The 14,370-nt window shown below is 43.7% G+C and overlaps 1 protein-coding gene across 1 annotated transcript in view; it reads left to right on the plus strand.

Moving 5' to 3' along the window:
- The window catches only part of LOC126413130 (G1/S-specific cyclin-D2-like), a 143,791-nt gene that overhangs the window by 97,420 nt on the left and 32,001 nt on the right, over positions 1-14,370 (plus strand). The window contains exon 3 of the mRNA XM_050083022.1: positions 13,217-13,364. Within this exon, the coding sequence (XP_049938979.1) occupies positions 13,217-13,364 (148 nt within the window). The remainder of the gene's footprint in view (positions 1-13,216; positions 13,365-14,370) is intronic.

Raw genomic sequence — 14,370 nt, forward strand, 5'->3', positions numbered from 1 at the left:
GGCACGTGCACCTTCCGCCGACCACTGGCGACAACATCAATGTACTGTGGAGACCTCACGCCCCACGTGTTGAGCAATTCGGCGGTACGTCCACCCGGCCTCCCGCATGCCCACTATACGCCCTCGCTCAAAGTCCGTCAACTGCACATACGGTTCACGTCCACGCTGTCGCGGCATGCTACCAGTGTTAAAGACTGCGATGGAGCTACGTATGCCACGGCAAACTGGCTGACACTGACGGCGGCGGTGCACAAATGCTGCGCAGCTAGCGCCATTCGACGGCCAACACCGCGGTTCCTGGTATGTCCGCTGTGCCGTGCGTGTGATCATTGCTTGTACAGCCCTCTCGCAGTGTCCGGAGCAAGTATGGTGGGTCTGACACACCGGTGTCAATGTGTTCTTTTTTCCATTTCCAGGAGTGTACTTGAGGAAATACGCATGCCAGAACAGAAAAGCGTTCGACATTGACTTCCTTACATTCTGTTATTCGTATAAGCACTGTAATTTTAGAATTGCAAAGAGCTGTTGCGAGCACACGACAGAAATAATGAAGAAGCAATCGTAAAAAGCAGTCGCGAATGTTGTGGGCTGTTTAAGACGGCGGCAGGCCCCGCCCACTACGGCTTTATAACGTACAGCGTAAGTGTATAGCGTCGTCTCCTTTCGTTTTTTACCTGCATGGGCGCGCTGCAACTTTCATTAATCTCAGCGCATTGATCAGTTATTCTCGATTAAATCCAAATCTGGTTTTTAAGATTTGTTCTCACTATTATCACATTCTGCAGGTTTAATTAGAGTACTTTTCACTGATAGGAAACTCATAACTCCTTTCCTTTCAAAAATTATTAAATGGCTTATTGTTTATCGCAGTGTACTACACGCACAATGTATTAAAAAACTTAGTCAAGTCCTCATATAGCCACACTGCCTACTGCAGCTTCACTGGTGCTCGATCCGACGCCATAAGTAAACTGAAGTACCAAAGAAGCTGGTATAGGCGTGCGTATTCAAATACAGAGATATGTAAACAGGCAGAATACGGCACTTCGGCCGGCAACGCCCATGTACGACAACAAGTGTCTGGCGCAGTTGTTAGATCTGTTACTGCTGCTACAATAGCAGGTTATAAAGATTAAAGTGAGTTTGAACGTGGTGTTATAGTCGGCACACGAGCAATGGGACACAGTATCTCTGAGTTGAAGTGGGGATTTTCCCGTACGACCTTTTCACAACTGTACCGTGAATATCAGGAATCCGGTAAAACATCCAGTCTCCGACATCGCTGCGGCCGGTAAAAGATCCTGCAAGAACGGGACCAACGACGACTGAAGAGAATTGTTCAATGTGACAGAAGTACAACCACCCCGCAAACTGTTGCAGATTTCAGTGCTGAGCCATCAACAAGTGTCAGCGTTCGAACCATTCAACGAAACATCATTGATATGGGCTTTCAGAGCCGAAGGCTCGCTCATGTACCCTTGATGACAACACGACACAGAGCTTTAAGCCTTGCCTGAGGCCGTCAACACTGACATTGGACTGTTGGTGACTGGAAACATGTTGCCTGGTCGCACGAGTCTCGTTTCAAGTTGTATCGAGCGGATGGACGTGTACGAGTATGGAGACAACCTCATGAATCCATGGACCCTGCATGTCAGCAGTGGACAGTTCAAGCTGGTGGAGGCTCTGTAATGATGTGGGACGTGTGCAGTTGGAGTGATATGGAACCCCTGATATGTCTAGGTACGACTCTTGACAGGTACGTAAGCATCCTCTCTGATCACCTGCATGCATTCATGTCCACTGTGCATTCCGACGAACTTGGACAATTCCAACAGGTCAATGTGACACCCCACACGTCCAGAATTGCTACAGGGTGGCCTCAGGAAAACTCTTCTGGCCATCAAACTCCCCAGACATGAACATTATTGAGCATATCTGGGATGACTTTGAACGTAGTGTTCAGAAGAGATCTCGACCCTCTCGTACTCTTACGGATTTATGGACAGCCTTGCAGGATTCGTGGTGTCAGTTCCCTCCAGCACTACTTCAGACATTAGCCGAGTCCATGCCACGTAGTGTTGCGGCACTTCTGCGTGCTCGCTGGGGCCATAGACTATATTAGGCACGTGTACCAGTTTCTTTGGCTTTTCGGTGTGTTTTATGACTTTGAATTTCTCGCTCAATTTTTTGCAAGAAAGCCAGATGTTATATCCCCCGAGTCGTTATGTCCTTTAACCTTTTGTCAAAACCTATATACCTTTTCCTTCTTTTTTGAGGAGACAGGCCAATGTATTTTTTGTTTTATTTCAAATACAGCACTTACTGCGTTCTCTCCTATGTATCAGAAAGATTGTTTTCGGATGGTTTTTGATTTATTGAGGTGTTCAGTTTCCAGGGGCAACGTTCGACAGCATTCGTGGTCCTGTGCCGGTGGTTAAAAACATTCCACATTTCAGTATACTAAGATTTTCCATTCGCTGATTGACTACATAGTCTGCGAATTTCTCCGTGCCGGCCGCGGTGGTCTCCCGGTTAAGGCGCTCAGTCCGGAACCGCGCGACTGCTACGGTCGCAGGTTCGAATCCTGCCACGGGCATGGATGTGTGTGATGTCCTTAGGTTGGTTAGGTTTAAGTAGTTCTAAGTTCTAGGTGACTGATGACCACAAATGTTAAGTCCCATAGTGCTCAGAGCCATTTTGAATTTCTCCGTTACAACCACGCTTCATCAACACTTTGGTGGAAGATGTGCCACTGCAGTTCGCATCCAGCAAAACAATCGGATTTCTTTTCTATGCTTTTATTCCTCTGTTAATCCCAATTCTTGTATTTTCCTTCGTTTCTTCTTCTTTGTTTCCTATCAAAGTGTATTAGCGCTCTGTTCGTCCATTTGGTGTTGATCTTCATCACAGCTTTGTGCTCCCTAATGATGTCTCGGCACCTAACTCTACATCTTCCTCTCGTCCCACCAATTATTCTGCGGAACGCTATTTTAGGTAGTCTATTTTTCGTCATTCTTGCTATGTGGCCTGTCTTGTTCAATCACCTCTTCTTTAGCACCTCGACGAAGTTATGTTGTTTGTACAGCTATCTTAATTCTTCATTTTATTTTTATCCTCCATTCCACATCGTTTTCGTCACATACCTGTCCAAAAATTCTTCTTTTTCTTTCGAATATTAAGTTTTTTTCATCTTTCTTTCTGAGCTAGAGCGATCAAATATCTTCAAAGTGAATCCGTCGACAGCCAAGGGTGCATCACTTTGGATTTTCTTACTCATGACCACATATTCTGTCTTCTTTTCAATAACACGTAATCCTGTTTCCTCAGTTATTTTGCATTATTCTGTTATATTCTGCTTTAGAACTACTTATCAGTGTTACGTCATCTGTGCAGTCAAGGCTAGTAAAGTTCACCTCCTGTATATTTGAATCCCTTGTGGATTAGTTTTACTAACTTCTCTACCGATTAAATAAAATAGGTGAAATGGCGTTCCCTTGTCTCATTTCAATAAACGCTATAAAATTTTCAGTTTTTCCTATAGGTGTCTGCATACTACGTAGTTCCATCTATACAGATTTTAAATAAACTGATTAGCTTTGACGGTATTTCAAACTCCCTCATTATAATTAGGGGTGTCCGTCAGTGTATACTGTCATAGGCTTTTTTTGAAATCTAAAAATATGTGGGCAAATGCATTGAATGCGCACACCTTCTCAGTTATTTATCTTAGAGTGCATAAATGATCTAATGTGGATCTACTTCTGCGGAAACTGCTTTGTCTTCAGTTATTGTAGTCACCTGTTCATTAGGTACATGCATAGGATTTTACAAGTGACATCCAGTAAAGAAATTTCTCTGTAGTAATCGCAAACAAGGTGATAATTCTTCTTAAATACGGGGCATATAACTGCTGTTCCAAATTGTTTCTATGAAAGACTGTAGTTCTCATTCCAGCTGCGGTCGTCCGTTCTTTAACAGCTCAGAGTATATCCGGTCTTCACAACAAGCCTTGTTATTCTTTAATTTCTTTATTGTTTGCTGTATTTAATTTACCGATAGGGTGCTGACTCTGACGTCACCTGTACTAGGTTCTTAAGATTTAAAGCAAACTGTATGCTTTGTGTTTGAATTACTTCGAACAACTGTCAGATGTCTCGTCTATGAGAACAGTTTCAATTTCACGCATAATTTTTTCCTCTTCTTCACAACCGAAAACCAGGATCAGGCCTAACGTGAATTTTCAAAAATCTATTGACTTCACTTAATTTCTAAATGTCTTCGAACACTTGAATCACCGAACTAGTACCAGGGCTCTGGATCGTCCCAGTAGCTTCCTTTCTTGCTTAGCACGTTGCTGTCGTGGAGCTCTAAGCACTATGGGACTTAACATCTGAGGTCATAAGTCCCCTAGACTTAGAACTACTTAAACCTAACTGACCCAAGGACATCACACACATCCATGCCCGAGGCAGGATTCGAACCTGTGACCGTAGCAGCAGCGCAGTTCCGGACTGATACGCCTAGAACCGCTCGGCCACAGCGGCCGGCTCTTGAAATTCCTTTTTGGAAAACAAGCACTGTCTTTTCTTCGTGGACTTTCGCTGCAGTTAGGCATTCGTTTATTACTCTGCACATCTGCTTTGTCAGGTGGGCAAGAAGGTAGATGTTCAGCCATGATTGTGCCATTCGTACACTCATTTTCTGGTGCATCCGGTAGCGATGACTGTCGTTCAGAAGACACATGGCTTCCCTTTCGTTGTTATGATTATTTCAATTACAGTGTATAGAACGCAAGTACCTTAGACCTACGAAACTATATGGAAACGAAGGTTGTCGGTAAGGGCAGTTACTGCCTGACTCACCGTGACAACACATCCACTGCTGGTGAACGACTGGCGTTAATCAGCAATGGGCGAGGCTCTGGTCGGAAGTCCCATGGTACCTGCGACACATACAGAAGGATCTGAAACATCATGGTCGGAAAGTTGACGTAGCCACGACCACTTACCAGTTGAACAAAATCTACAGCAGTGGTTCCTAGCCTTACTGAGACCATACCCCCTGAGTGTAATAAGATACTAGGTAGTACAAACCCCCCTCTACCCTAACCCTCCACCGCCAGTAACTTAAGAATAAAAAAAGAATTTACCTTTTTATTTTTAAAATGACGAAAGAGAAATGATATTTAGTTTTGTAGCTGATTTATTAAATCAGTCAGTGAGACAGTTGGTACAGCTTATTTGCAACAACGTTTTTCTGTATAATGATGAAGCAATTGTCAGTGCATAGCGAGTATTACCTACAGCTCCTTCTCAGAAAAGAGCTCTAACTATCCACATAGAGGGTAAAGACTGCTTCTGCACCACTTCTCTACCATCCGACATTCGCTACACCCATACCCAGCACTCCTATCTAGAATGATCAAAGGTAAAATATGTGCACTGTTGGTGGGGAGGCTTGCGTGCCTCAGCGATACAGATAGCCGTACCGTAGGTGCAACCACAACGGAGGGGTATCTGTTGAGAGGCCAGACAAACGTGTGGTTCCTGAAGAGGGGCAGCAGCTTTTTCAGTAGTTGCAAGGGCAACAGTCTGGATGATTGACTGATCAGGCCTTGTAACAATAACCAAAACGGCCTTGCTGTGCTGGTACTGCGAACGGCTGAAAGCAAGGGGAAACTACAGCCGTAACTTTTCCCGAGGGCATGCAGCTTTACTGTATGGCATGGAGAGCTGCATCAAACCAGTCTCAGGACAAATCCCTCGTTACTTCTAACTGACAGAAGTTGAAGACTTCAGGCTGTCAGTAATTTGCGTCAGACCACTGTCACTGATAATTAATAATAATAAAATCTGTGAAGAAGCAGTTACAGAAAAAACAAAACAGTGGAAGAAATGGAAATGTTCTGGGAAGCCTGAACACGTTGATGCATTTAGCATGCAAAGGAAAGAAACAGCAAGAATAATAAATAGTGCTAAAAGATCTTTTGAGAAATCACAACTTCTTGACATACAAAACAACTTTGTAAAAAATAACTCCCGGAATTTATATCAGATGTTTAAAAGTCATCTAAGAGGCTACCAAGCTCCAAGTACTTGCTTCATAGGTGAAAATGGTAAAGTAGGCCTAATCAACAGATAGAATTGTGAAATACTGAGAAAGTACTTTGAAAAATTATTGAACTGTGAAGAACCAAGCTGTAAGCTAGAATTTCCAGATCTCAATGAAAATGCAGAAGCAGATCCACCACCTACAGCTGAAGAAATTAAAAAAGCAATAAGTACCGTGAAAAACAACAAAACCAGTGGAGAAGACTCAATTACAGCTGAACTTATTAAATAGTCTTAACCAAAAATTATAAGTAACCTTCAACTCATGTCTGAAGAAATATGGGAAACTGAAAAGATACCAGAAGATTGAAAAGTGGCTCTCATCCATCACTTGCACAAGAAAGGTGGTAAGTAAAATGTAAATAACTACAGAGGTATATCTTTGTTGCCAGTGGGTTATAAAATATTTTCAACAATACTGTTAACAAAGTGGAAGCAACACTTGATAGCCAATTGGAAGAATATCAGAGTGGATTTAGAAAGGGCAAATCTTGCTCAGGACAGATTTTAAACTAGAAAGCGCATAATTCGTCACAGACTTACAAACTCCAAAGATATATTTGTAACATTTATAGATTTTAAAATGGCATTTGACACGGTTGGCAGGGAAACACTAGATAAAGTGATCAGAGAATTTGGCATCAAATCTAAATTAGCAAACCATATTCGTAAAACGCTCATAGACACCAAATCAAAAGTAAAGTTTCAGGGTAAAATATCGAAGGCATTCAACATAAAAACATGTGTAAGGCTCCTCTTTTAACTGCGTACTAGAGAAAATAGTAAGAGAATGGAAACAAAAACTAAAAGAAGAGAAGCTATCACCAATCAGACTGGGAAGTAAAAACAAAGGCATTGCAATTCACTGTTTAGCATATGCAAATGATTTTGCCACATTCTTTCTGAAGACCTAACAAATGCTAGAATACAAATCAGTCTCTTCGAAGAAATAGCCAACAAAGCGCGTTTAAGAATGTCTGTAGAAAAAACAAAGTTTATGACAAACATAAAAAATGCTCCGGAATCCCTAGCAACAGATATTCAGATAAAGAGGGTAAATAAATTTAAATATTTGGGAGAAATTATCCAAGAAAATGGCTTAGAAAAATTCGCTATAGAAGACAGAGTACATACAATGGAGAGAGCTTATGGAATAAGTAGGAGTGTCTACAACAAAAGGTGTCTGTCTAAAAATTTGAAGATACAGCACTACCACACAGTAGTAAAACCAGAATGTCTTTATGCAAGTGAATGTTTAGCAGTGAACTACAAATTACATAAACTTGATATTCTAAAAACAAAAATCATTCGAAAAATACTTGGACCACCAAAAAATACAGAAGTATGGAAATTAAGAAGCAATGAAGAAGTTTATCATAACATAGAAAACATAAATGAAACACTACGAAAGAGGCGACAGTTTTTTTTTTGGGGCGCTTATACAGAATGAACAGCAACAGTAATTTTTGTTGGCGTGTATGTATATTTTCGATGTGACAGGAGATACAATTTCTTCCTCTTTCCGTGGTATTTCACAATTTTATGCTGTTTTATAGTGGTCAGCCATTGGTGGGAAATAAGGGTAATTTTAGTCAATTTACAATTTTTTTGCTGTTTCATCAACACTCGATTCTACACCAAGTCGTCCTGCCACCATAGGGAGGTAATAGTAGTGGGCAATTAAGAAATCTTAATCTCTGCTAGGTTGTATGGCTAGTTTAACTCTCTGTGTGTGTGTGTGTGTGTGTGTGTGTGTGTGTGTGTGTGTGTGTGTGTGTGTGTGTGTCGTCGTTAGTTGTTCTGCCTTTGGTCCAAGTGAGGGGGTAGTGGTGTCTCTCAGGTTAAGGTCCCGGTGTTCTTTGCAGGTGTTGTGGGCTATTGTGGGCGCTGGTCGAATATATTTTAAATTGGGTCATCTGTTCGCTCATTGTGTTGTTGTCGGGATGTGTTCCATGTCTGGGCTTTTGGTTAGTATGTGTCTTCCGTAATTTGCTCAAGTTCAATCAGTCCGGTTTGCAGCGGCTTCACGAGTGAAGCCTCGGCAGTCTGGAGATGCTGCTTAAGACTAAGAATCGTATTTCCTTAGAGTAACGTCGTCGCTACTGGTTTATGTATACCCCGTGAAGGGGCTCCGGCATATTCTGTCACGGGTCTAATTGACGTCTTTTACGTGTGATTTGCGGTTTGGTTGTCGTATCCGTGAAACAGTTCTTGGACTCGTCTGATTTCTTGTCTTGCTCAGTAGAATGTTAGGTGCGTTTTCCAGATTTGGTATTTGTCTAAGTGTGCACACAGGCACTTAGCGGCATCACTAAGTCTCAGTGGCGAGTCCCAGAGCTTCAGCTGTAAGTCATCTGCGTTTTGTTGTTTCTTAGCCGGGTGTCTGTCTGATTTGTTTTGCATGGGTTTGGCTGGATTCTCCACCTAGGTATCAAGTTCTCAAGTCGTCGTAGGTAGGTCTGTGTGGTTGAGTTCTTTACACCAGTAGGCGGCGCCGTCAGCGCGGACTCCAACGGTTTCTAAGGGGGCTGCTCCCGAGGGCACGTGGCAGACTTACACTATGTGATCAAAAGTATCCGGACACCTGGCTGAAAAAGACTTACAAATTCGTGGCGCCCTCCATCGGTAATGCTGGAATTCAATAGGGTGTTGGCCCACCCTTAGCCTTGATGACAGCTTCCACCTTCGCAGGTATAGTTCAGTCAGGTGCTGGAAGGTTTCTTGCGGAATGGCAGCCCATTGTTCACGTAGTTCTGCACTGAGGAGATGTATCGATGTCGGTCGGTGAGCCTTGGCACGAATCGGTGTTCCAAAACAACCCAAAGGTGTTTTATGGGATTCAGGTCAGGACTCTGCGCAGGCCAGTCCATAACAGGGATGTTATTGTCGTGTAACCACTTCGCCATAGGCCGTGCATTGTGAACAGGTGCTCAGTCGTGTTGAAAGATGCAATCGCTATCCCCGAATTGCTCTTCAACAGTGGGAAGCAAGAAGGTGACTCAAACATCAATGTAGGCTTGTGCTGTGATAGTCGCGCGTAAAACAACAAGGAGTGCAAGCTCCTTCCATGAAAAAAAAGACCACACCATAACATCAACCCCACCAAATTGTTGGCACTACACACGCTGGCAGATGACGTTCACCGGTCGTTCGCCATACCCACATCCTGCCATCGGATCGCTACATTGTGTACCGTCATTCGTCACTCCACAAAACGTTTTTCCACTGTTCAGTCGTGCAATGTTTACGCTCCTTACACCAAGCGAGGTGTCGTTTGCCATTTACCGTCGTGATGTGTGGCTTATGAGCAGCCGCTCGACCATGAAATCCAAGTTTTCTCACCTCCCGCCTAACTGTCATAGTACTTGCAGTGGATCCTGATGCTGTTTGGATTTTCTGTGTGATGGTCTGGATGTCTGCTTATTGCCAATTACGTCCCTCTTCAACTGTCGGCGGTCTCTGTCAGTGAACAAACGAGGTCGGCTTGTACGCTTTTCTGCTGTACGTGTCCATTCACGTTTCCACTTTACTATGTCATCGAAAACAGTAGACCTATGGATGTTTAGGAGTGTGGAAATCTCGCGTACAGATGTATGACACAAGTGAAACCCAATCACCTGACCACCGTGAGTTCCGCAGAGCCCCCATTCTGCTCTCTCACGATGTCTAATGGCTACTCGGGTCGCTGATATGGAGTACCTGGCAGTAGGTGGCAGCACAATGCACCTAATATGAAAAAGGTATTTTTTGGGAGGGTGTCCGGATACTTTTGACGACAGTGTATATCCCCTCCCACCGCGACCTGCTCCCTCCGTAGTCCGCGCCCGAAGGCGCGCATTGGCAGTCGCCGTGACGCTTCCGTCGATGTCTGTGGTATCGTCGATGTAGTTCCTCTGTGCGCCCTGATCGCCAGGGCATTATGTTGGCTGACTGTCTTCTTACTCAGATCCGTCCTGGTTCCCAAGCCTAGCTGACATTATAGTCGCAGTCCCGATTGATAAGATTATCCCTAGTGCGAATTTCGGTAGTTTCTCTGGCGACTCTATTCCTCGTTGTCCGCGGTCTTGATAGCAGTGCTGAAAAACAACTGGTAGTTCTTTTGAAAGTTCACCAGAATCCCAAATTGTCGTCCTTTTAAGACATTTTTCATTTCGGAGAAAGGAAGCCACAAGGACTCAGTTCAGGTACGTCGGCTTTGGAAGAACAGGAAAGCCTTTTGAGGTAAAAAATTCTGTGATGGAAGTGGCCAGTGACATGGGGCATTGTTGTGATGGAGCATGACTTGTCTGCAGTACCGGCTTTCACTCGATTCACTTATTTTCTTCGCCTTTCAAGGACTCTTTGTAAAACAATTAGTTGGCAGTTTGACCTGGAGTAACAGTATCATGCACATATTCGACGTTTTCGTCGGTTTTTCAAGTTGAAGGTCTCCCTGAGTGAGGTTCGTCTTCAAATGTTCTCGGCCTTGGAAAATTTATTTGTGCCAGCGAAAAATGTGTGCTCTCTATTAGGAATGTCCCCCTAGGGGTGTTTCAAGTTTACAGAGATCATCCGTATTCCCCAAGCTTAACACAAAACTTAGTGGCATAATCTTCGTTGATCCATTATGGACCATGGGACAACGGCTGGCAAGTATTTCTTGATGCAATAATTTACCAACAGCCGTATGTATTGTAGAAATTTATTTTATGAACTTCTTATTTGCTACCAGTTTCGGCATTACATCGATGCCATCTTCAGGCTCCACACGTCATAGTCATAAAATCTCTATACACGGAAGGTGCCATATAACTGGATCCGTGAATCAAATCGTTATGCAACAGCTGTGTCGCCTGGCAACCAAGAGCTGTTGCATAGCGATTTGATTCACGGATCCAGTTATATGGCTCCTTCCGTGTATTGCGATTTTATGACTGTGACGTGTGGGGCCTGAAGATGGAATCATTGTAACGCCGAAACTGGTAGCACATAAGAAGTAAATTTCTACAATACATACGGCTGTTGGTAAATTATTGCATCAAGAAAAATTAGTGGCATAATGTTGCTCTAAATTACGCTGTTCCATTTTCGTAACACATAACAGAATTTCACTGAAGGCGCTCTCAAAAACACATGACGGCTATACGGAACTGAAATTCAGACTCAGCATCTGGAAAGGATGAACACAGCAGTTCACACAAATTAAACAACACAGCGTTGTCGTAGCTTTGTCAGTCTCATTACTTTTCTCACATACCTCGTATATGACACACACTGGCCTTAACGCAAACAATGGTCATCTCTGACACTCTCCAATAATGCCCGTGTTTTATTGAGCGGGCAGGAGACAGTCTTACGCAATGCTTTTTCAGTATACATCCGACTATCCCGTCTTCTAACCTGTGATTTAATCACTTAAATATGTTTCCTGGACGAATGTATTCCCAAAATTTCATTATTGTATATTATTTTTAATGTGTTTATTTATTCATTTACTGGTGTTGAGTTTTTTTTGTGTGTGTGTAATCACTATTTTACAGTCTTGTGAGATTGTGATAACAGTTACACTACTGCCCATTAAAATTGCTACCTCAAGAAGAAATGCAGATGATAAACGGGTATTCATTGGTCAAATATATTACACTAGCACTGACATGTGATTACATTTTCACACAATTTGGGTGCATAGATCCTGAGAAATCAGTACCCAGAACAACCACATTGATACGTCTCGGCATTGAGTCAAACAGAGCTTGGATGTCGTGTACAGGTACAGCTGCCCATGCAGCTCCAACATGATACCACAGTTCATCAAGAGTAGTGACTGGCGTATTGTGACGAGCCAGTTGCTCGGCCACCATTGACCAGACTTTTTCAGTTGGTGAGAGATCTGGAGAATGTGCTGGCCAGGGCAGCAGGCGAACATTTTCTGTATCCAGAAAGGCCCGTACTGGACCTGCAACATGCGGTCGTGCATTATCCTGCTGAAATGTAGGGTTTCGCAGAGATCGAATGAAGGGTAGAGCCACTGGTCGTAACACGTCCTTCAATGCGAACAAGAGGTGACAGAGACGTGTAACCGATGGCACCCCATACCATCACGCCGGGTGATACGCCAGTATGGCGATGACGAATACACGCTTCCAATGTGCGTTCACCGCGATGTCGCCAAACACGGATGCGACCATCATGATGATGTAAACAGTACCTGGATCCATCCGAAAAAAAGGACGTTTTGCCGCTCGTGCACCCAAGTACGTCGTTGAGTACACCATCGCAGGCGCTCCTGTCTGTGATGCAGCGTCAAGGGTAACCGCAGCCACGGTCTCCGAGCTGATAGTCCATGCTGCTGCAAACGACGTCGAACTGTTCGTGGAGATGGTTGTTGTCTTGTAAACGTCCCCATCTGTTGACTCAGGGATCGAAGCGTGGCTGCACGATCCGTTACAGCCATGGATAAGATGTCTGTCATCTCGACTGCTAGTGATACGAGGCCATTGTGATCCAGCACGGCGTTCCGTATTACCCTCCTGAACCCACCGATTCCGTATTCTGCTAATAGTCATTGGATGTCGACCAACGCGAGCAGCAATGTCGCGATGCGATAAACTGTAATCGCTATAGGCTACAATCCGACTTTTATCAAAGTCGGGAACGTGATGGTACGCATTTCTCCTCCTTACGCGAGGCATCACAACAACGTTTCACCAGGCAACGCCGGTCAACTGCTGTTTGTGTATGAGAAATCGGTTGGAAACTTTCCTCATGTCAGCACGTTGTAGGTGTCGCCACCGGCGCCAACCTTGTGTGAATGCTCTTAAAATCTAATCATTTGCAAATCACAGCATCTTCTTCCTGTCGGTTAAATTTCGCGTCTGTAGCACGTCATCTTCGTGGTGTAGTAATTTTAATGGCCAGTAGTGTATGATCGTATGAAAATAATTTAGTTTCCTGACTGACATAAATGCAGCATTTTAGTTTCTACAGCTCAGAAAATTTCATTTTACCCCGCAGGGGGGTAATGACGTCGAGGTTGGGAACCACTGATCTACAGCGCTCCAAAACAGCGAGCGACCTTTTTCGAAGGAGTGACCATTATGTTTTCGTTGTGGTGGTGTTGGCAGGCCCTGGAGCTGGTGGTGCTGTCGCGCCTGCAGTGGCGAGCCTCCGCGGTGACGGCCGTGGACTTGCTGGAGCAGCTGGTGCCCCGCCTGCCCTGGGCAGCCGCGCTGCGCCGGCACGCGCTCTCCGTGGCCGCCCTCTGCTGCACCGGTCAGTCTGCGCCGCGCATCACAGCGCTCGCCTACACTGTTCCGTCAGGAGTCTCACAAACACCGCATAACGTAGACAATAACGCGAAATCTGCGATTTTTGGGCAGTAACATGAAATTGACGGTTTTTATGAGATATCGCGACGTTTGGCTTTTTTTCCACATTCCCCTAGAAAAGTGTTGTAAATCTGAGGGTGACAGTTTACTTTACAGTTACAGAATGCTGAAATTGGCTTGTGACTCTCGTCACTTCTGGGAGTTCAGTATGATCTTAACCCTCTAACGGTAAGGTGAAGTTTCCGGACACAAACGGCAAGGTGGGGTTGGATCAGACCCCACCCTCCAAATATCGATTTTTCGGGGTAAAATAAAAAATGAATAATGGAAAAAAGTTTTATTATCAATTAAACACATATTATATTTGTTATAACAAGTTTTTTATTTTTATAGTCAATAAGTAAGAATATAAAGTACTTTGGAAGAAAATAGGAACTTGATTACAAAAAAATACCTTAATAGAAATATTCTCTATAAAATTATTGAAAACATAGTAAAAATCAATAGATTAAGTCATCAACTAGGAACTCGAGTGCTTCAGAATTTCTGAAGATGGGAACTAAATGAGAAACATCTCTTACTACTTGTAGAAAATAATTATAGTGTCAGCAGTTTCGAAATATAAAGTTCTCAATAATAAATGTCTTTGTACACATAATGTAATAGGTGGTTTCTGAACAGTTTTCTGCATCGATATTGTCGCCATCCTCTGACTCAGCCTCCTGTCGGAGAAACTCGTTGTATATCTCCTCAGGAGTTGATGCGCCATTTTAGTAAGATACTAGAAGAGAAAACAAAACTTAGATGTAATATAAACATCAATATGGGGTTGAATGCTCCCTACAAAAGAAACTAATAAGTGTGACGTAAACAGTAAGGTGGGGTCGGATCCAACCCGAGTGCGGGTAACGTAGGTTTCGGATAGAGGGGGTAGCTGCAGGTCACTCACC

The sequence above is a fragment of the Schistocerca serialis genome, chromosome 7, assembly GCF_023864345.2.
Source record: "Schistocerca serialis cubense isolate TAMUIC-IGC-003099 chromosome 7, iqSchSeri2.2, whole genome shotgun sequence".
NCBI lineage: Eukaryota > Metazoa > Arthropoda > Insecta > Orthoptera > Acrididae > Schistocerca > Schistocerca serialis.